This window comes from Pan troglodytes, chromosome 11 (genome assembly GCF_028858775.2).
Source record: "Pan troglodytes isolate AG18354 chromosome 11, NHGRI_mPanTro3-v2.0_pri, whole genome shotgun sequence".
Lineage (NCBI taxonomy): Eukaryota > Metazoa > Chordata > Mammalia > Primates > Hominidae > Pan > Pan troglodytes.
In genome coordinates, this window is record NC_072409.2 from 43,310,545 (window position 1) to 43,334,660 (window position 24,116).

The window sequence follows — 24,116 nt, forward strand, 5'->3', positions numbered from 1 at the left end:
CTTGTTTGTTCAGTGATTTGGACAATGTAGTACTATGTAGTTGGTTATTGAAATTCTGCCTGTTCCCATTCTTACATGTAACCTTTGGATGAATGAAGGGCAGGAAATGTGGTAGGAAATGAAACCGTATAGGAAAAAACTGATGTCTAGGTTGGACAAAGAAGCTGGAAATAGAATTCTGTCATTTCTGCAAGATCCAAGAGTCTCTACTTTGACTATACCTTTATGTCTCTGAAATTTCTGTAATCTTTTTCTGTTGCTTCAATAATAGTAATTTTAAAAATTTGATACTCAAATTCCAGGTACTGTTTTTAAAGGGACATTTCTAGAGAGGTTATATTTAATAACATATTTGAATGGTGTTCTATAGTTTGTTCATTCGTAATTGCGTTGAACAACTCCCTGTGAAAAATGTTATATCCTCACTTTGAAAATGAGAAAAGTGAGGCCCTAAATGTTAAGAAACATTTAAAAAGCTAGTTAAGTTGGGAAACTGGGACTGAGGTCTTTGAATGTCTAATCCAGTTTCTGTGTCACTACTGGGTTTCCCATCCCTGGGGCGTCAAGTTTCAACTGAAAGTACCTGTGGCAGGAACTGGAGATGTAACAGACTTGCTTGTCTCTCAAATCTGGGAACAAGTGAAGGTGACTACCACCAGGTCACCTTCACATAGCAACACGATGTCTACCTGGTGATGTCCTTGGTCGTTGTCCCTGCTCCTCCTGTCGTTGGTCCCAGCAGATGTAGTTGTCCAGCTTGACGTGGCTGAAGCACCGTGGGAATCGATTTTAGATATCACATCCAAGGTGTTCCTCCCATTGTTCTCTGCATCTTCATTCTTAGAAAGGAAATAAGTCTCATCAAAAGTATTACTGCATTCAGAACAACTCACATTTCTTACTCATAAAAATTGTTTTGGCCTTAAGAGAGATATGTCCTAACATTCCCTCCTCTTGCTGCCTTATGGAAAATGGATCTCGGGGGAGGAAGCAAGAATAAAATGAGAAAAACGAGACTGGAGGCTGTGACAGCATGCAGGTGAGAGATCATGGTGGCTGGGATCACGGTGAAAGCAGTGCCCTGGAGAGAAGCAGACCTATCCAGAGTGTAGTTGAGCTGTAATTGTCAGGACTTGCAGATGGACTGCGTATGGAGGATGAGGGAGAGGATTTGAAGGATGAGTCGAAGGCAACATCTAAAATGTTGACTGGAGCAACCATGTGGTTGGTAGCATCATGTTCTTGGGTGGCAAAGATGAAAAAGGGGCTTGGGGATGGCTGGGCTAAGAGTCTTAGTTGTGTTAAATTTGAGATACCAATTGCACAGTTGCAGATGTCAGGCAAGCTAGTTGCATATATGATCTGGAGCATAGGAGAGATGGCAGGGCTGGAACTAGAATTTTGGAAGGTGTGGTCACCCTATAGAAGTAGGATGCTGGCCAGGTGTGGTAGCCCATGCCTGTAATTCCAGCACTTTGGGAGGCAAGAGGATTGCTTGAGCTGAGGAAGTCTTGGCTGCAGTGAACCAAGATCGCACCACTGCACTCCATCCTGGGAAACAGTGAGACCCTGTCTCAAAAAAAAAAAAAAAAAAAAAAAGGAAGTAGGATGGTGACTGGGGCTGGGCTGGGCTGGGCTGGGCCTTGTGAGGTTTGAACCCGACCCTGGGCCATAGGAGGGAGAACTCAGGCTTTCTTAGTCTTCTGTTGACCTGCCCAGATGCAAGGCCGAAGGGGAAGTTGGCCTGGAGTTCAGTCTTTTATGACAGAAGACCCCAGCATAGAAATGGCATCCACAATCATGGGACTATACAAAATCTCATGGACTTGAAAGCCACTGTCCTGACACCTCAAGACTGGAGTCCAGCCCTTCATGACAGAAGACCTCAGCATAGAAATGGCATCCAAAATCCCGGGACTATACAAAATCTCCTGGGGTGCAACCTTTGTGACAGAAGACCCCAGCATAGAAACGGCATCCAAAACCACGGGACTATACAAAATTTCCTGGAGTCCAGCCCTTCATGACAGAAGACCTCAGCATAGAAATGGCATCTAAAATCATGGGACTGTACAAAATCTCCTGGGGATCACTTGAGCTCCCAGGTCTCCAGTGTCTAAAAATGGGGTTGAAGAGAAAGTACCAGCTAAGTTAGACTAAATGAAAAGAAAAATGTGTAGCATGTGGTGTACCAGCAGCAGAAACCAGGGCCACCCTGCTGACCTGCTCTGGTCTCACCCCCACAGTGCCAGGGCGGGCAGTGTGTGTGCATCCTGGAGATGTACAGGTGCAGCCCTGGGGGAGAGGCAGCCCAGGGCACCGCTGAGTGGGCAAGCAAGAGGGTGCAGGGGTGGGTCCCACGGTTTGTAGCATGGAGTTCTGACTGGTGAACTGGTAGGGATAGAAGCCAGATTAGAGAAGCCTGAAGAATGAATGTGAGTTGCAGAAGCAAAGAAGGCAAGTTTAGACAGCTTTCTCAGGAAATTGTGCTAAATGCAGAACACAGAGATGAGGAGTAATTAGAAGGAGGGAGAGGTAGGATCAAGGAGAACTTTTTTCTTTTTAATCTAGGTAGCTCTTCTAGCATGTTTGTAATTGACATGAGAAATCCAGCAATGACGCGGGTCACTGCTGCGGAGGGTCCTGGCGAGGTAGGAGTGGAGGTGATCAGGGCCCAAGTGGACAGCTGCACTTTATAGGAGCAGAGACACTCCTTCCATCTGAACAGGAGGGAAGACAGGACATGGGGGGTGTGCGTGTGCTGGTGAGCTTGTAAATTGGTTAAATTGGTTAGTGGTGAGATGAGTGAATTTCTTGCTAATTGCTGTTTTCTCAACTACATATGAGCTGAGCTCCTCACCAGGACTTTTGGGGAAGGGGTGGTGGTGTGATGAGAGAGGAAGCAGGAAATAATTACTCAGGAAGTGGCCAAGCAAAATGACCAAGGATGCATAAGAAGATTGCGAGGCACTGCTGAGCCCCTTCCCTTCAAGGGTTGTGGTCAGAAATCCAAGCCAACGCTGTCAGCTCAGTTGTCTGATATTCTCCAGCAGTGTTCAGCTGTGTGGGCACCAGGAAGAAAAGCTGCAGCGTGGATTCACAAGGGCCAAGGTTTTACACAGCAAGTACCACTGGACTTTAGAAAAGGGGGCAAGCCAGGGAGGTGAGGGTGTTTTCAAAGGGATGATTATTTAAGCCTGGCAGAATATTTATCAAATGCATGATCTGCTCCTAGTGAATGTATTTAGTAAAGCACACATTTCCAGGTCTGTGTATCTACATATTTCTGTATACATTCTTATAGATACGGTTTAATGCCATGGTTTCATTCAGGCTTATTTTCTAAAGCCTTTTGGTTTTGGTTTTTGGGAAGCCTACTCTATTTCCCCCCCTGGAACTAATGAGCGAGCAAGCAAGAGGTTCTGTAAGCAAAAGTAAAAGCTGCAGACTTTGTTATGGTTGGACCTGTGTGTGGAAATTCTGTGAATTGTGTTCTGTCAGCATCCTGCTCACAGAATAGGCTATGTAAACAACGGGCGCTGGGAGGGTCTGTGAATGAGCAGCCTTCCTTCCCACTCACAGACTTAACCACTGCAATTCTCCAGGTTTCTGAGTGTTTATTTCATAGTAAAAAGGGCTCTAAAAATACCAGGGCAGTTAGGTTTTTATTGTAGATCATTTCACTTAAACTGCAATGGGACATATAAATTTTAAAAAGGGGAAAAAAAAAGCATTGAAGGCAGGATTTTGAAGCAAAAGCTACAGAAACGTGTCTGCAGTAATTTGTTTTGGCTGTGGATGTAAAACTGCAAAAGGGATGGGAATAAATTTGTTCCATTTTTTTAAGTTAGAGCAATTGGCGTATTTAATTGATATTCACAGTATTTGAATAGCATCCCAGAATGCACAAATAATATGCCATCATGAGAAAATTACATATACTGAGATGTAAATGAAAGGAAATTCTTTTTTTGAACTTAAAATATCATTTGTAACTTATTTGTAATTTTTTAATTAAAAATCATAGGGCACATCATACTGTAAGTTTGAGTATGCAGAGTGAAATGAGAAAAGGATTCAGGCAGATTAGGCTTGAGGACAGGAGGCAAAGGCTCAAGAGTCAGTCCAGGGAGGGATTATAAATGGCGGGGTTCAGGAGGAGTGGACATAAAAATGCGAGAGAACGGGAAACTGCAGGAAGTAACAGTTAGTGGGAAACAGAGAAGTTACTGAGAAAACAGACACAAACACTGACGTGTTTCGGACTGCCATGTGACCACCACTGAAGGATGATAAGGTTTACTGAGTAGGAAGATTTGAAATTATGGACAGGAGCAATATGTACCAAGGAAAGCAAATATTTTGCTTTTCACTGGATGGAAATTTCTCCCTTCTAGGAACTCCTGACCTTCTTTATGGGACCAAGCAGTGTGAGTTGTAGGCTTGTGGTTCCTTCTGACTTCTTGTGTCTTCTCCCTAGGGGCAATGATGGTGCTGGGGTGTGATGTTTTCAGTATGAAGTTGTGCTTGGAGGCAGTGGCAAGAGCCAGTGGGAGCTTTTCATGGAGCAGGCTGCATTAACCCACGCGCTGTGTGCCTCCTGAAGCTGTGGCAGTAGTGGCGTGACACCTGCCTTCCTGGGAGCCTGGGAAGAACCCCAGGAAGAGACAGTGAAGATTGCATCTCTTGTGTGAGATAGAAAAGAGTTCAGTTCAGTATTGGCAGTGATAAATGCTTGCTGTGTAGGCAAACAGAATGATGAAACAGAAGACATTAAAGACCTCTTTCTCCCCCTAATTAGGATAGGTTCTAGACATTTGGCCTGTGTCAGAGAAACAGCCCTGGCGCTGAACCATGGAAACTAACATTTATTTCGCACCTACTATTAGCCAGATCTCTAGCCGGGCGATTTACATGCATGGCTTCTTTCAGTCCTCCTCACCTTGAGAGGTATTATTTTCTGCATTTCAAAATGAAGACACTGATGCGTAGTGACAGTAAGTGAGTTTCTTCACTGAGAGGCAGAACTACTCATTGAACCTAAATGGGTCTGACTCCAAGTCTTGAGACGTTTCCATCCTGAAAGCGTTCTACCTCAGGTCCTCAAGTAATCTCACCACACACGGTGGTCTAGGGCATGTCTGCATCCTGTTGTTGGAGATTTTGAACCAGAGGAAGGGGTCACTCCAGCAGAGGGGGGGAGGTCACAGGATGACCTGGGCTTCCCCCTATGCTGTCCTCTCCTGGTTCTTTCCCTAGTGCACAGGAGATAAAGACACACAGCATTTGAGCTATAGTCAGGTCTGTGGCCGGTGAGCCCCAGACTTTACAGTGCAGTGGAAAGGGGGTGTTTGTCCTGTTGGAGAAGCAGATTCTAGGGCCCCACCCCCAGAGGTTTGGATTCAGTGGTCTGGGTGGGACCAAGGTGGTCTGCAGGATAATTCAGATTGAGGTCTCTGCACATCACATCCTGAGAAACGCTGACTTAGGCCCTCCGGTTTTCAGTCTTGGCTCCTCCTGGGCCTCTGCATACATTTGTGGCAGACCTAGAGATGATATCGTCAGGTCAGTGTATGCAGGAGCAGGCATTGGAGATGAGCCAGAGGGCAGGAGGTGGGCCTTGGCCGTGACCATGAAGAGGGAGAAGGGAGAAGGTTAGAGGTATCCAGAACCCAGGAACTGGGGTTACGCAGCTCTCAGATTATACTCCATGCTTATCCGAACTGCGACTTCAGATACAGCAGCATCAGATGGGAGACGTGCTGGGAGCGCGTAATGCTCGCTGCTTCCCGTGCATGTGCCTCACTCACTTCTGTGAACTTCCTCAAAGTCAGTTTTATCATCTACATTTTATGGAATTGAAAACTGAGGAGACCTAACACCGTTTTTAAAAATTATCCTAAGGCCAGGCACGGTGGCTCGCGCCTGTAATCCCAGCACTTTGGGAGGTCAAGGCACCTGAGGTAAGGAGTTTGAGACCATGTGGTGAAACTCCGTTTCTACTGAAAATACAAAAATTAGCCAGGCGTGGTGGCGCATGCCTGTAATGCCAGCTACTCAGGAGGCTGAGGCAGGAGAATCTCTTGAACCCGGGAGGCAGAGGTTGCTATGAGCTGAGATCACGCCACTGCACTCCAGCCTGGGCCACAGAGTGAGACTCCTTCTCAAAAAAAAAAATCCAACAGTCCAAGCGCAGCAGTCTCCCTCTAACCTCAAAAGCCTCCTCAGAAATAACCTGGTATCAGTGGGCTGTGCAGATTCTTGTAGTCTTCTTTGCCTTTATATATGAAAATAACTTTGTTTTATGTTTGTTTTCACATAGGTGGAATTATACTGACTCTTACTCTGTGACTTGCTTTCTTCACATGACAGTAACTCCTGGACTGTTTCTGTAGCAGCCACACAAGTCTCCTTTATATTGCCAATATCTATCTTTATCCCAAAGACAAGATGAATGTTCAAAAACGGTAATCCAAACTCACTTCTAAAAATGGGTGTGTGTTTAAAGAAGAGCTGCTCAGCTGAGGCAGTTTTGCTGCCGAGGGGATTTGAGCAATGTCTGGGGACATGTGTGGTTGTCACAACTTGTGAGGGGGCTCCTGGCATTGAGGGGGTAGAAGGCGGGAATGCACAGGTCAGGCCCCTGCAACAAGGAATTGTCAGGCCCAAAATGTCAATGGTGGCAACACTGAGAAAATGTGATCGGTTTAAACCTACTTATCTTAATGGTGTTTCAACAGCCTTATTAAGGGGCTTGACCAATATGTAGTTTATCAACACCAGCCTTTGGTGTAGTGGGGTGAGTTGTGCTCATGTTGGAGAAGCAGATTCTAGGGCCCCACCCACAGAGTGCATACTTGAGAGGCAGAGGTGTGAACATTGCCCTTGAGCTCAGGAGCTCCAGAGCAGCCTGGGCAACATACTGAGAGCCCATCTCCTAAAAAACAAAAACAAAAAAGTGCTGAATAATAAGTCCATTTTAAACATATGGTAAGATTTCAGATTTTCTGAGGAAAAAATTAATTAGACTTGGCTTCTTCTCTTATTTGAAATTAGCAATACTTTTATACATCTCAAAGTGTGGTTTATGAAAGAGGCAAAATTGTCAATGACTACATGTTGAATTTTGCTTCCTAACCATGTAATGGAGACAAGTGTTTCCGAAAACATGTTTTATATGGTTAGTTTTCCTGCAGATGGGAATTGTTCGCTGAATTATACTTTGTCCACTTAGGCTTAGGTAGATATGGATTCTGTGAAAGTGGAAATCATTGAACGGTTTAAATACTGGATTAAAAGAAAAGGAACTATGGTAATTGCAGATCTGTTAGATGGAATCTGTCGTGCCCTAGTAAGAGTGATAAGGAAGACCATTAACTGTTGGAAGCAAGTTGTTGGGTTCGAGGTTGGGAATTGGGCATGATTTGTTTCCTGTGTCACTGCTTAGGTTAATTTACTCAGACTGCCATTTTTGTGTTGGAAGGAAATAAGGTCTAGGCCCTAAGCTTAGACTGTCTTCATGCCTAAAGAAGTCCAACCATTCATTATTACTTCGCTAAAGGATGCATTAACATGAATATATATAATAAAGATAATGACTCCTTTTTTCTCAACAAATTTTAAATTAACTTAAACATGCCTTATTTTCAGAAAGAATTAAAAGTAAAACCATACCTTTAATTTAGGACTGACTTCTGCATTTCGATTGTAGATTATTCTAGTATGAAGAGTGCTATTTGCATGTTGGAATATCTTTTAATTCTTAATTTGTAAGTTACAAAGAAATAGGAGACTGAAATACTTTTTATCTTACAAAATTCCAAATACCTTTTCAAGCAATTTATATCTTATTTCTATAATAGTTTTATCACCAGCCAATGGGTATGCACTGTATGTCATAATATGGAAAGAAATTCTTTATCATTTCAGATATTAAGGATTTCAGATTTTAAGAGTTATCAGTGAAACTGTGTTACAAGAATATTTTGTTCCTGAGACATCTCAGTATTATAGGTGGCTTCAGACTAACAGGCACAGAATAGGATAGTGTGAAGTATCTGATTAGCTTTACTGTACTTGGTACCTTTAGGACGTTCAGCCAGAGGTGATTGGAGGGATTTGCACGTCTACCACTCGTGTATCTGTGAACCATATCTCCTTTAGTGCCTGCTTTTGAACTTTATATAAACAGAATGATGCTGCCTGTTTATTTCTATAATTTTCTTCTTTCCCTTAGCATGTGCTGTTCTTGGCCCCTTGCTTCTCCATGTGAATTTTGGAAAAGCTTCTGAAGTTCCACCAAAAACCCTATTTGGAATTGTTGCTGGTACTGCATTGAGTTTCTATGCCAGAGAACTGACATCTTTGTGACATTGAATTTTTCTTGCTAAGATCCAAGGTCTTCCTTTATGCAGACCTTTCACATGTATTTTTAACAGTTTTGTAACACGAATCTTCTTTGCTGTCTTGTCATGTAATGCTTTGCCGGGGAGTGGTGGTCCATCTTACTCTATAGAGGACATTTCTTTCCTTTTTTAGTGAAGTAAATGTAGGTGGTGCTTATGAGTTGTTTTAATTTCTAGTTTGTCTTTGTTTGCAGGGGGAAGTGATAATTTAAAATTGTGTTGTAAGAAAATTGGCCAATTTTCACCATGGTATTTAATTTAGAAAAATATAAGTCACTTGCAGGTAATTTAGTCAATTTGGGCATTTTGATATTAAGTAAACAGTTCCAGTATAATAACATAAATGCTTTCCTAGATGTTTACATATAATGCCATAATTATGTAAATAAATAAAATTCATTTAATTACATTAAATTTTTTTAATGTTTACATTAAAAAAAGGGGGGGAGAAGCAACTAATTCAGCATTCGGGCACAAGTATTTTATATGGTCATGGTCAGAGAGCCCTCCAGGTATTCGACATGGTAGCATGGCCACAGGCCCAGGACTGAATAGACTGGTTTGAGGAAAGAGAAGGTTAAACACACCGAAGTTATACCTGAGAAATACATTTTGGTGGGCCAAAAATAATTGAGTGTATCGGATGGAACTAACAAAAGCTTTCTTTTACTAACCAGGTTTGCAGGAAAAACATGTTTTTAAATATGTAGATATGCATTATAACTTCTATTTAAATACAGCTGAGGTTGAATTTCTCAGGACCCCTTTCAGCAAAGATGGCCCTTTGCTTCTGCTTTTCCTGTCCGTCCTGGATGTTCTAATCCCAGCTCCCGAAGGTTACTGCAAGCTGAGTGGCACCAAAGCAACACCGTAGCCAATGAAAGTACATCCCCATTGGTATGCAGGTTCTGGTCAGTGTTACCAACATGAGTTAATGTCTTTGAAGTAAAAGCACATAGCGATGTCATGTTTTCCCAGTATTCTGTGGGTATTTTATGACCTGCAACTTAGGAAAGCAAATTGTGAAAAAGAAAACTTGTTGTGTTCGCCTATAACAAGGTCACAAGGGAATCCTGCAGCGATTATGTTCTTCACTAGCTGTAAGAGAGAAATCTGTGCTCTTGGTTTTGACTCAGCTGGTCTTTATTGAATGACTATTGTGTGGCTCACAGCTGTGCTAGGAATGTGAAGGACAGCGAGGCAGTGCCTGCCGTGGAGCGCCTGCATGCTAACGGTGGACAGAGGAGAGCAGGCTCACCGTTACACTGCAAGGTGACCTTGGAAGGTGCAGGGAGAGAAACACAAGGGAGGAACCACAGAGACTCCAGAACAACATCTTGCCCAGTCAAGAACTAGAACAGGAATCCTAGAGAAAGGTGAATTTTGAAAGATGGGTATGATTTTGGCAGCTAGAGATGGGGGCGGGGAGTTTGTTGGGTTTCTCAGAAGAAGGAAAAGGTCTGGAGGTGGGAAGGGGCTGGGTGAATTTGGTGACCAGCCAGGAGTCTGGTGTCACCAAGTCACAGGGATGAAAGAGAAAGGCAGGGGAAGTGAGTTTGCGCAGGCGGGCTGAGGCCATGTAGGGGCAGGCTGGAGTGGGGGCCGGGAGCCTTAGGGGCTGACAGGAGAGGTTTTCCCACCTTTTTTCTCTACTCCTTCCCCAGTCGCCTTCCCCTGTCCCAGCCACATCACACATGCATTCTTTCTGTCTTCCCCTTGCCTCTCCCTCCTCCACTTTGTCTTCTTCCCCAGCCCTCAGAATCAGCTCAGATGCCATTGTCTTTGGGAGCACCCCAAAACCCAGCAGTTGGAACTCATCTCTCCTTGCTCTGTTCCCACAGCGGCTGCCTCACCAAGAGTCATTCCAGCACTCAGCAAGCTGGCTCACGTGATGGCTATTCCCACCTGCAGCACCCTTCACCAGGCTGCAGGGCTTCTCACCCCAGTGGTCCCAGGAGAGTGGCTTGAAAGCAGATCATCCTCAACCTGTGTTTGTTGAATGAATAAATAAGGGATCCCTATTTATAAGCACGTTTTTCTTGGAGATGGAGTCTTGCTCTATCTCCCAGGCTGGAGTGCAGTAGCGCGATCTTGGCTAACTGCAAGCTCCGCCTCCTGGGTTCACGCCATTCTGCCTTGGCCTCCCGAGTAGCTGGGACTAAAGGCACCCGCCACCATGCCCAGCTAATTTTTTGTATTTTTAGTAGAGACGGGGGTTTCACCATGTTAGCCAGGATGGTCTCGATCTTCTGACCTTGTGATCCGCCTGCCTCGGCCTCCCAAAGTACTGGGATTACAGGCGTGAGCCACCACGCCTGGCCAACACCTTTTTTTTTTTTGTATATTTTGTATAAAGAGATATGCCATGGAGAGCAAAGTGATGGAAATTCTAAAAGACTTTAATGATCAGATGAAGAAATTGTTTAGAGAAGCATAATATACGTGCTTTGTCTTAGTTTGAGAATACTGACCACAGTTTGGCTCTCCTAGCCCTTTGCCTGAGCAAAACCCACAACCCTTCTTCCACACCCAGACCATGTTCCAGGCCACAACCCATTGCTCCAGCTTTCCTAACCTGCCTGTGAATGTGCTGCCTGTTACACGAGGGAGCAGATACAGTGAGGCAAGGACAACTAACAGCACCCAAAAGCAAGGGCAGTGGATTTCCCTCTGCTTTATTTAAAACTCCCCTTCTTAGGAAAGTTCACTCGCATGATCTAAGCACATTCAATGGCTTTTCACACATGAGCAGAGTTTCATTCTTTTACATGAATCGAAATTGGGCTTAAAATCATTTTAGGTACAGCCATCTTAGTTCCCATACTTTCTACTCATGAAAGATTTTATATCAGTGGTCAGGATGATAAAATCTGTACATCTTTATGTCTGAACCTGTTCATTTATATCCACATCCTTTTCTTAAATACTGATTTGTATATTTAGAAACTCAGTGCTTCATTAGTAAACTGAGGGAGTTAGAGTAAAGGATCTCCAAGATCGCTCTGCCAGCATTTGAGAAAGAACCTATTATTATATGACTATAGGAATTTATTTTTGTCCAAGAGCCAATGCCTAATCTTTAACGGTTTTGTGTTTAGACTATTTACCACTAGGTGGCGGTAAAAAAAAATTATTCTTAGCAATGAGAAATGCTCATCAGTATTTAAGTTTACTATAAAATAAAAATTTAGAGGACCAAAGTTTGAGGTGTCTGTTTGAAAACTACGTAACCATATACTGGCCTCTGTATGTTGTTTCTAGGACTTAACACTTATTTTATTCAGGGAAAAAACTCTTGTGGCACTTCATAGCCACTTATATTACAGAATTATGGAAAAAAGATGTAAATTAAAATATGTAATTTTGTTTTTTATATACACACACACACACACACACAATGTGTATATGTGTGTGTGTGTATGTGTATATATAGAGAGGAGAGAGAAAGGTTAGGTACATTCAAGGTTTCCGGCATCCACTGAGGGTCTTGGAGTGTATCCCTTGCAGATAAGTGAGATACTACATTTTCATTTTTCCAGGACATTATATGTTAAAGTCAGCTCGTGCAATGCAGACATTGGAAGTTTAGTCATGTGCCTTATAATGACATGTTGATCAACAACAGCCTGCATGTACAATGGTGGTCTCATAAGATTATAATGGAGCTGAAAAGTGTCTATGACCTAGGGACATCATAGGTGTTATAATGTAGTATAACACATTGTTCACATGTTTGTGGTGATTCTAGGTAAACAAACATCCTGTGCTGCTAGCCATAGGAAAGGATAACACATACAATTATATATAGTACATAATTACTTGATAATAATAAATGGCTATGTTATTGGTTTATGTATTTAACATACTATACTTTTTGTTATTTTAGAGTGTACTACTTATTTAAAAAAAAAAAAAGTTGGCCAGATGTGGTGGCTCATGCCTATAATCCCAGTGCTTTGGGAGACCAAGGCAGAAGGATCACTTTAGGCCAGGAGTTTGAGACTAGCCTGAGTGACATACTGAGACCCTGCCTCTACAAAAAAATAAAATTAAATTTAAAAAATAAGCCTCAGCTTATTCAGTCTCAGCTACTTGAGAGGCTGAGGCGGGAAGATTGCTTGAACCCACGAGTTGAAAGTTGCAGCGAACTGTGATTGCTAGCCTGGGTGACAGAGCAGAGCAATACCCTGTCTCAAAAAAAAAAAAAGAGTTAACTGTAAGACAGCTTTAGGCAGGTCCTTCAGGAGGGATTCATTCCAGAAGAAGACATTGTTATTACAGGAGATGACAGCTCCACATATGTTATTGTTATTGCCCCTGAAGACCTTCCAGTGGGACAAGATGTGGAGGTAGAAGACAGTGATATTAATTACCTGACCCTGTGTAGGCCTCAGCTAATGTGTGTGTGCTTCAGTTTTTCTCTTTAATATTTAAATTTTTATTGATACATAATATGCATACAGAAGTACATGCACAAAGCATTAAGATAAAGCTCAGTGAATTATTACAAGGCAAATACATTTTTGTAACCACAAGATAGAATCAGCCTTGTTCATGCTTCTGACATCCACTTTCTTCCTTCTTCCTCTCCAAAGGTAGCCAAAATCTTAAGAGCTAATGTTATGGATAAACTTTGTCTTTTTAGACAAGTGTTTTATTACAGAACATTTTAAACATATACAAAATAAACAAAATGGTGTAATAGACCTGACACTCAGCCTCAACAACTACTCATCCTGTGCTATTTCTGCTTCATCTATACTTCAGCTCATTCCCCATCCCTTTATTTTTTTATTTTTATAAGATAAGATGTATGTGCATTGAAATGTATAATCTTTATTGTACCTTTTTGACAAATCAGTACACCCATATAACTTTTTATCCTCTTAAGAATAGAATACCAGCTGGGCATGGTGGCTCACACCTGTAATCCTAGCACTTTGGGAGGCTGAGGTGGGCAGATCACTTGAGGCCAGGAGTTCGAGACCAGCCTGGCCAACATGGTGAATCCTTATCTCCACTAAATACACAAAAATTAGCTGGGCGTGGTGGCGCACACCTGTAATCCCAGCTACTCCGGAGGCTGAGGCAGGAGAATCACTTGAACCCGGGAGGCAGAGGTTGCAGTGAGCTAAGATTGTGCCATTGCACGCCAGCCTGGGTGACAGAGCTAGTAACAATCATTAATGTGCATATGAATCACCTGGAAATATTATTTTAAATCCAGATTTTAATGAAATAGGTCAGATTTTGATAAAATAGGTCAGGGTTTTGTCTGAGAGTTTGTATTTCTAACAAAGTACAGATTCATAGAGCACATGCTAACTACAAGGTCTCTTTTATCTAAAGTAAATAAAATTTGATGAATAAACTAAGGGAAATTGACCTTAGATGAAAGAACACATCAAAACACATGTGCAATATGCTATCTGTAGGAGCATTTGGTTAACAAGAGCATAAACCAACCAAGCAATTTTATAATTATTTTAATCCAAAGTTAGCGAAATCTCTGTTATGGTTTCCATGGAAATGCTCCTTCAGGCTAAGAAATGTTAGTATCACCAGAGGGCACTGGTTAAAAACACCACAGATTTGGAAGTCGATGTCTTATAAAGTAAGTGACAGACCCCTCTTTACACCCATAAGTGGCTTTTACAGAGTTACCCAAAATTCAGTCATTTGTACACCAAGTGTAGATAATTTTCATAGCTTCCTATTAAAATTATATTTTAATGCCCTTACAAAATTTAACTCAATTTTCTTATAAAATGAAATAATATTTTTATATGACATTGTTATTCAGCTTAAACCTACATACTTGTATTGGGTGCTGTGTCTGTGTGTTGACCACCCAGTGTTCTTTGGGGTTCCACTCTTTGCACAGGCACCACAGCTGGAGAAACACAGATGCACAGACACAAGCTGGATCCTGCGTCTCTTCCTGCCTCCGGGCATCAGGGCGCCAGTCAGCCTGGTTGTGCGAATGGAGGTCGTGTTCCTTAGCACAGAGGGACTCATTCCAGGGCGCTCCCCTCAGAGGAGGAAGAGACCGGAAGGTCGTTTTAGGGGGCACTTCCTGGGACATGGGCCAAGCCTCCTAAGGAGTGAGGGCTCCAACCAGCAGGTACAGACCTCTCAGAAGTGAGGGATAAGGCGGCCATTCTGAACCTGGATCTCCACCACCCCTTGTCCCATCTCATCAAGACAGTTCTGAGGGGCTATTGTGGCACATGTCTGGACGTTAGAGGCTGGAGGACAATGTGGGCTTTGATGGGATTCAGATAAGGTCTGTTCCAGGGAGGCAGGAGGTTGATGCTCAGCATCTGGGATGGTGTCCTTGTGGACAGTGAGTTGCCTCTTTGGGTACAAGTCCATTTTCACTACAGAAGAGGCTAGAGCAGGGGTGTCCAATCTTTTGACTTTCCTGGGCTACATTGGAAGAATTGTCTTGGTCCACACATTAAATACATTAACACTAATGATAGTTGATGAGCTTAAAAAAAAAAAAAAGCAAAAAATAATCTTATAATGTTTTAAGAAAGTTTACAGATTTGTGTTGAGCTGTGCACTGACAAGCTTGGGCTGGAGAGTCTGAACGGCTCCCCGATGCCCTCTCTGATTCTCTTTGGCAGCAAGGCCTTGAAGGGGCTGAGTCTCAGTGTCTTGGGGAAATTCTGGAAAGCCTGTTTGGGAACCTGAGAAGACCTCTTGCCTGGAGCTTGAATGCTTGATTTGCTGTCCTGGCCACATGCATGCTTGGCAGCCAGAGAGCAGGGTTTGCATTCACACCGGCACAACAGTGAGCCAGGGGTTGAAGTGACCAGGACAAGTGTCTGGGTGGCAGTGTGCCTCAGTTTTTAACAAAAAAGTTTAAAAAGTAAAAAAAAATTAAAAAATTAAAATAGAAAAGCTTATGATGTAAGGATATAGTGAAAGAAGGTATTTTTGTACCGCTGTACAATGTGTTTTAGGCAAAGCATTGATTGTAATAGTCCAAAAGTTCAACAAAAATAAAAGGTTTATCAAATTTGAAAGTTGCGGTAAGCTAAGAATAGTTTATTGCTGAAGAAAGAAACAAGTTTTTATGAATTTAGTGTAGCCTAAGTGTACAGTGTCTGTAAAGTCTACAGTGGTGCAGAGTCATGTCTTCGGCCTTCACATTCACTCCCCATTTACTCACCCAGAGCAACTTCCAGTTCTTCAGGCTCCATTCATGGGAAGTGTCCTATACAGGTGTACCATTTTTTCAGTGTTATACCATAGTTTTACTGTACCTTTTCTATGTTTAGATAGGTTTAGATCACAATGTTACAGTATTCTGTACAGTCCCATGCTGCACAGGTTTGTAGCCCAGGAGCAATAGGCTCTCCCATGTAGCCTAGGTGTGCAGCAGGCTGAGCCATCTGGGTTCACGTAAGTACACTCTGTGATGTTTGCACGCAAAGAAACTGCCTAACGAAGCATTTCTCAGAATGTATCCCAGTTGCTAAGTGATACATGACTGTAATATCTAGGGAACTATTTGTGGCTATTTTAAACATTACTTAAGAATTATTTACAAACTCTCATCTCACCCTCTGAATCTATCAAATGTCAAGACGGAGCTCATACAGTATTGGGAAGTCACCCTCCGTGAGCTGGTCCCAGGCCCAGGGTGTGAGTGCTTCTGGGAGGCTGTGGGTTAGGGGAAAGCCTGGGCATGGTTTTGTTTAACATCTACAATCTTAACTGACCCTTAGCTGTTACTGCTCAAAACTGGTTTCCTTCAATTGCATACTACATTACTTTCCATCTCAACCAGGTTTGTAGCGCCTTGCGCTCTAATTTTTTAAGGGTGGATTGTGATATATAATAACAGTAGCCACCTGTTTATGGGTGGCTTAATTGAAACTTTGCTGAATTGAATTTGATTAAAAACTGATCCTGGGATTTTCAGTGAGATGCCATGCTTAGAGAACATAGTGCCTCACACATTGTAAGCACTTGGTAAATTGTGGTTGTCACAATTGCTAGAATTCCTTCAAGAAGTCAATTCTCACAAGTGAGGGGCATAGGAGAGCTCCCCAGGCAGAGGGGATTGGACATACTAAAGTCCTGATGGCCCCAAAAGCCTGTGGCCCTCCAGGGTCGCAAACAGGCTAGTAAGGAGAAGTCAAGTCTGGTGGCGGGTGTGGGGTGTGCTGGTGAGCCAGGCTGCTTCACTTTGAGAAGTTTGGGCTTCACAGTAAGAGTAACTGGAAGCTGTAAGGGTCTCAGACTGAGAGCATTCAGATTTGCATTGTTAAAAACTATCCCAACAGTCTCATGGACAGTGGATACAGGGAGGTTCATTATAAGGTTTGGCCATAGAGTAAATAACTAGCCTTGGGCAGGCTGCTTAAACTGTCTTGATTTCCTCCTCTTTAACCCAGATTCAGTAACAGTACCTACCCATAGGCTGTGAGGATTAAATGAGTTGCTATATGCAATTGGCTTAGAACAGCCCCTGGTGTGTAGTAAATGCTTTAAATGAGTGTTAAATAGAATGCAAAAGTCTGGTTTCTGAGCAGAAGGTTGCATTCTTCTGACACTGCCCTCCCCTCACCTAGCATCAGACTGACCTGCTCTGTGCAAACCCAGACTGCTGCCGACTTGGAGCCCACCTACTTTCCAAACCAAGTCCTCCCTTCTCTGCCTGGGTCTGACTTGGACACCTCCGCGTGGATTTGACATATGGCTGGCCAGACCTGGCCGGGCTTTCCCTTTTCCCAGAACACCTGCACTGCACCCCACTGGGGATTCAGGCTCCATCCTGGCTTGCTAAGAGCACCAAGTGCTCTCCCTGCTGTGCAGGCCCCACCCTCTGCCTTCGCAAGTTCAGTGGAGTCCAGCAGTAAGCGCAGCTGGCAGTAAGCGCCTCCACAGATGGCACGCTGGCTTGTACCTGAGCTCCCTGACTCTGCCCGCCCAGCCATGGCTGCTCCCTCTCTCTCCCAGATTGCACTTGATGTTGGAAGAGAACACCACTAACATGGAGACGAACTCTCTTGGGGCTATGGTCAGCTCCTATTTGCTTTCTGTATTTGCGGCAGATTTGAACTGAAAGAGGGAAAAAACAATAACAAGCAAGTGGCCCCATCCTTCTCTCTACCTTAAGCAAGGTTCACTCTAACTCTCTAACTCTGTAAGGTTCCTGTTCTTACCCCTTTCCAGTGGATTCATTTTTTTGTAAATCATGTAGTACATATTACTGGGGTTTTTTTGTTGTTGTTGTTTTTATTAATCATGAACATCTTCTACTGAGTAGTAATGTTTTAAAGCTACTTTGTTAACTTGCAATTCTAATTTGAAAACTGTAGATAGGATGTCATGTAGAAATGGCAGGTTTCCACTTACATGACTTAGGAGTGTTGCCTGGATTCTCTTTTAAGGATACGGAGGCAGGTCTGAGCTCACAGGGAGAAAGTACATGATCTGCACAAAAGGATGCATCCCAGATTCAGGGTAGAGTTCCCCCCAGGGGTAGGGCTGTTGAATCATGATGGGGAAGGGAAGAGGGCATAGAAGGCTTCTTCTGTATTTCTAATGTTTACTGATTAAGCTTGAAGGTTTGTGGAATTTGACATTATATTTTGTATCTTTTTGGATGTGTGAGATACTTTATGATGAAATTGAAATGACCACCGTGATAATGGTAACCACCCAGAGTGTCACTGGTATGTGTGCCACATGCTTGTCATCCCGGGTCTGTGGAGCCTGCCTGCCCATCACTGAGGCACCCTTAGCCTCCACCCTGGATTAGACTGTCATTTCCAAGTATTTGTGTATGAAGTTACATACATACATTTATATGCACAGATGCAAATTCATTTTATCTTGTAATGTGTTATCACAAAATGCAGTATAGGACTTTTTTAAAGATCAAATATTTCCAAATAAAACTTTTTCAAAAAATATTTTTCCTGGTAGTAAAAGAAGCACATACATGTATGGAAAGCTAGGAAATTGTACTTAAGTAGAAAGAAGAAGAAAAAATATATATATATATATAATGTTAATATAAATGTTAGCAGTCTCTCTAGGGTGGTACTATTATGGGTCTCTAGCACCACCCTAGAAACTGCTAACATTTGGTGATAGCTGTGATCTAAATATATCCCCTAAAATTCATGTGTTGAAACTTAATCACCCATGTGATAATATTAAGAGGGGCTTTGGGGGTTGATTAAGTCATGAGGGCAGAGCTCTCATGAATGAGACTGGTGATTTTATAAGAGGTGGAAGAGAGTGCCCTGGGCCCTTTCTGCCCTTTTGTCCCTTTCACCATGTGAAGACACAGCATTCATAGTGTCCGTTTCCTCTAGAGGGCACAGCAACAGGGCATCACCTTGGAAGCCTTCAGCAAACACTGAACCTGCCAGCTCCTTGGTTCTGGACTTCCCAGCCTCCAGAACTGAGACATAAAGTTCTGCTCTTATAAATGACCCAGTCTGAGGTACTTTGCCATAGCAGCACAGACTAAGACAGTGATATTTTCTTCCATTGTTTTTCCATTCTCATTTATGGATTATTTTTATATTGATGAGATCATTTCTGAGTATAACATTTTACATCTTTCTTCATTTAGTAGTATAATATAACCATTTTAAATACTATTAAAATTATTCATAAATTTTTCTTTTCCTTGGAGACAGGGTCTCACTCTCAACTCCCAGCCTGGAGTGCAGAGCCTCAATTTCTGGAGCTCGAGTGATCCTCCTGCCTCAGCCTCCTGAGTAGCTGGGACCACAGATCTGCACCACCATGCCCAGCTAATTTTTTTTGTATTTTTTATAGAGGTGGGGTTTCTCTGTGTTGCCCAGGCTAGTCTCGAACTCCTGGGCTCAAGTGATCCGCCCGTCTCGGCCTTCCAAAGTGCTGTGATTATAGGTGTGAGCCACCGTGCCTGGCCCCTTTGTAAACATTTTAGTGGCTTACAGTGAGCCACTATATAAGCATATTAATCATTCTCTGCTGTTAGACAATTTTTACTATATGAGAAATAACCACTATAGTGAACATCTTCGAGCATAGTTCCTGTCATCATATTTGCATTTATTTCCTTAAATGTATGCCACATATATCAAAGGTTCTGAATATTTTGAAGACATTTAATATATTTTTTTCAAGTTGCTTTCTATAAGGCAGGGCCTCTGTTAGCCCGTAGTCGGTCTTTGTTCAGGTGATAAACCTCTAGGCAGACACACCCCTGGAAGTCCAAGCTTCATGATGGGTTCTGGGCTGTGTTGCCTCTGCTCACACTTTGGGCGCCTCAGTGCCATTCACAACTGCACTCTGTATGGAAGACCCTATTTCTATTCCTCCAGGAGCTCACACAGAGTACATGTTTCATAGAACCCCATACAGCATTAGCTATTCATGTCTGTAAAAAACTTGAATTCATTAAGTGAAAGTGCCATACAGGTGTTTTACCCTACCCTTTTTGATTATGGAGGATGAACATTCATTTATGTGTTTCTTAGCTATTTGTATTTTATGAATTATCTATTCATATTCATTGTTATGCTCTTAGTGTTTGTCGTATATTTTGTACATTAATTTGATAACATAGAATCTGTACTGTTTGTTGTTAATGTTCTTCTTAGTTTGTGCTCATATTATTTTTCTGGTAAACACAAGATTTTATTTTTATTGAGCACAGCCAAGCCTCTTCCCTGATGATTTACTCGCAGGATTTTCAGTTCTCAGAGTTCTTTCTCATTCAGATACTTGAAAAATGTTCATGTTTTCGTCTTGTGTATTATTTCATTTTTACATTTATCTCTGTGATTTACATTAAACTGGAGTATATTTTGATGAATAATACCCGGTGAGAATCTTTTTTTCTTTTTACAAATAGTTTTTGAGGCACCATTTATTACATAATCTGTCCTTTCCCTACTGATTTGTGATGTGTTCTCTATCTTATATTAAATTCTAATATGTGGATCCTTTTGTAGTTCATGAGCGTGATGATTGGGTGTTTCACGCACGTGTGTGCAATGTGCCACCCTTGAACCTTGTATGACATTGGCACGTTACCCATCTGACCTCAAAAAAAAAGCAAAGAAAAATTATCATCTCTGTTAAACATATTTTACTGAGTTTAAAAACAATAAAGATTCCATTCTTAATATAGGTAAAGCACTGCGCATTGATGATATATATTTTTGTTTCACTGCTAATGTTTGTTTAAATTGACTTCTTTTTAATGTGTTAACTTTAATGCTAACATTTCTCTTTTACACTTTGAATCAAAGTAAATTGGGTACTTTGACAAACAGATTTTTTTGTTTCATAGAGACCACCCCCATGTACAAATAAATTGTAGGCATTGTACATAAAAGGCACTTGCATTTACTTTTAAAGAAGTTAACTTTTTCTGTTTGTTTTTTAGGGTGTATTATCTCATATACTTTCAGCACTCAGATTTGATAAAGAAGTTGCTCTTTTCACTCAAGGTCTTGGGTATGCACCTATAGATTACTATCCTGGTTTGCTTAAAAATGTGAGTATTTAAAATTTATCACTTTTGAAATGTTTAATGCTGAATGTGCCATCAGCAAAAAGAGTAAATGGAAATATTTCAGTCCTCCAGAAGAGATGTTTAACTTTTCTTTGTTTATCTCTTCTTACCTTGGGCAGACTTATGGCCATGTACGGAAGAAATGTGAGATGGGAAGTTATGAGAAAGAAGGAAACCAGGAAGGGTTTTCCTAAACCAACCAATCAGCCTCTCTTTCTAGGGACACATCTCACTTATTCACTCAGAGATGTTTGAGAGAAGAGCTGTTCTTAGCTATTATAAATACAGTCTTGTACTGTTGAAAGAATCTTGTATTTCAAATAACCTGATTGGAATTTTCTGTTAAAGCAAAACAGAAAATTTAGTACATAGTTTTACATATTTACCTGTTAATATTAAAGCATTGTTTTCTTCTGGCTTAAGTTATAGCCAAATGTGAGAAATTTTAACTTACAATCTTGATGTAACTCTTCTAAAAAATGTTATGAGATTTTTAAATGTTTGTTAACCATTCCGGTGTTTTGGAAGCTTTGTACAATAACAACTTTTTTTTTTTTCAAATGAACTGAATTTTAAATGAAGAAGTAAACTAACTTTTCTTTAAATGGATTTGGTTTTAATTCTTAGGAAATTAATGACCTGTCTATTGTTCATTGCTTAAATAGGAATGCAGAATTATAGACATTAAACATAAAATCCCAGTTATTAGTAAATGTGACATGGCACTGCTTCCTTTTCACTCTGACAGAGTAAAACATGAGAAGATGGGGGTTGGGGGAATCTCAACGGAAATATCACTCACACCAAGAAAAATAGAACTGATGTAATCCTGTTTGCAGCGTGAGTTAACCTGCAACTGATTTTGTTTTACAGATGGTTTTATCATTAGCGTCTGAACTCAGAGAGAATCATCTTAATGGATTTAACACTCAAAGGCGGTAGGTGTTAAACTAAACATCCTTCTTCTCAGGTTTCAAAATGTATCAGTTTGGTTATGAGAGGAAAATTTTACAATTCATAGGAAATAGATGTTCAGTTATGGTTGTATTTTATATAGAAAGATTATTTTAGTGGAATACATAGCAAATTGGTGAGTTTTTTCAAACTCTTTTAAAAATCACTATTTTCTCAACTCTCACAGAGCAGTAAGTAAATCATACAATGTCTTTTGTGGGCCCATTAGGTAGAAAGCCCTACATACACAGTAGGGAGCATAAAAGAAAGAGCAGTACTTAGTTTTACCCTGGGATTGCTCACTCTGCAAGAGGAGAATGTACACAGATGTAAGTGTGTGCTCTCACACTAGCCTGCCCTGGCTCTGCCTTCTTCTGCTCCCAACACACACATACACACACACACACACACACACACACACACACGATATTTACAAGGCAACATTTGATGTGAACATATGCCCTATTTTAAGAAACATGATATTCCAAAATCTAGACTAAACAAATCAAAGAGATTCAGACAAATTAAAAGGCAATTAATCACATTACAAATGTTTCTTCACTCTGTAAAAGAATCTCAGTTTTCATTGGTGGGCATTTCATTTTTGACATATCATTAACCAAGAGAATCTGGGACTGAGGGACTTGGTGATTTTTTTTTTTTTTTTTTTTGTAAAGCTATTGCTAATTCAAGCTCTATCAGAAATGTCTTTGTCCTCAACCTTTAGGAATCCTTTGCACCTAACCCTTAAACTATATAATTATTAGAGGAAAACATTGGAGATAATCTTCATTATGTTGGATTTGGCAATGTAAGAAGAACCATAGGAGACATGGAGAGTGTTTAGATTTATTTATTTACATGTCAGGTAAAGACTTGGATTTGGTTGTGAGGTGAATGTTGACTGATGGATCTTTTGAATTATGTAATTATAAATTTATTTAAAAAGACCTTAAAAATCAGTCAGTGCAGTGTGTATGTACTCCCTACACCAAACTCCCAAAATATGCATCACAGTTGATTTTTTAAAAAGCAGCTGACAATAAACAAAATAATTTTTAAAATCTGTTAACAAATAGAAACAAAGGATCAGAATGCAAAATATAGAAATGACTTGCAAAAATAAATCATAAAGAGGCAAACACTCCATTATAGAAATGAGCAAGGAATATAAGCAGGTCATTACTAGAAGATGAAAACTGAATTAATAATAACATTAAAGGCGTTGTTCAGGAATGACATCAGCAAGATGGCAGAATAGGAAGTCCTAGACCTTATTTTCCAGTAGAGACATTGACTTAACTACAGCATACATCCCAAAAAATTATAGTGAGAACTACAGAACCAATTAAGAAGTCACAGTACTGCAGGCAAGCTCAAAGTCTAGAATAGCCACATTGAAATTGATTAAACAATCTGTTTCATGTCAACTGTGATAGCCCTTTTCCAGGTCTGGCAGCTTGGTGAGATTGGTAGGAAAAACCCAGCTTGTGGCTTCTCTCCCTTGGGAGGGAAAAAGAAGAGTGGAATGTGCATCCAACATTCTCACTTTTTAGGGAGCAGACTGAGGAACTGATTTCTGTCTCTACTGACTGGGAGCACTGATGAGGAAATCGCATACAGTAATCCCTCCTTATCTATAGGGAATATATTTCAAGACACCCAGTGGATGTCTGAAACTGTGGATAGTACCAAACCTGATTGCCACCAATCATAACACATTTCTGTATTCCACTCACAACTTTAATGTCTTTTCCATCTTAACTACGCACTTATCATATATGATGGCTGTAATTTTTGCCATGTGAGATGCAACGACAAAACTAACAAATTTTTTTCCTTCTTTACAATTTCACAGATAGATGATTTGTTTTTACTATAGATCTCAGCAACCTCAGCATATGATTTTTTCTTTCCTTATTAAGTTGAAAACTTTCACCTTTTCACTTAAAGAAAGCACTTTACAACTTCTCTGTGGCATATCCAAATTGCCAGCCCCAGTGCTGTTGGACTTTGAGGTCATTATTAAGTATTAATAAAATAAGAGTTACTTGAACACAAGCACAGTGATACTGTGACAGTTGATCTGACAACCAGTATGGCTACTAAGTGACTAACGAGCAGGTAGTATATATATTATGGATACCCTGTGTAAAGGGATGATTCATGTTCCAGATGGGACAGAGTGGGACAGCATGAGATTTCATCATGCT

The 24,116-nt window shown here is 41.2% G+C and overlaps 1 protein-coding gene and 1 non-coding gene across 17 annotated transcripts in view; both read left to right on the plus strand.

Moving 5' to 3' along the window:
* Positions 1–24,116, plus strand: part of FANCC (FA complementation group C) — a 218,832-nt gene that overhangs the window by 124,796 nt on the left and 69,920 nt on the right. For all 16 annotated transcript variants that reach the window (XM_009456941.4, XM_024345774.2, XM_009456948.4 and 13 more), the window contains 2 exons: positions 20,821–20,931; positions 21,823–21,887. In XM_009456941.4, coding sequence (XP_009455216.1) covers positions 20,821–20,931; positions 21,823–21,887 — 176 coding nt within the window. The remainder of the gene's footprint in view (positions 1–20,820; positions 20,932–21,822; positions 21,888–24,116) is intronic.
* On the plus strand, positions 20,372–20,475 carry LOC112204482 (small nucleolar RNA U13). Its single transcript, XR_002938124.1, has one exon. It is a non-coding gene; the product is annotated as a small nucleolar RNA U13 (small nucleolar RNA).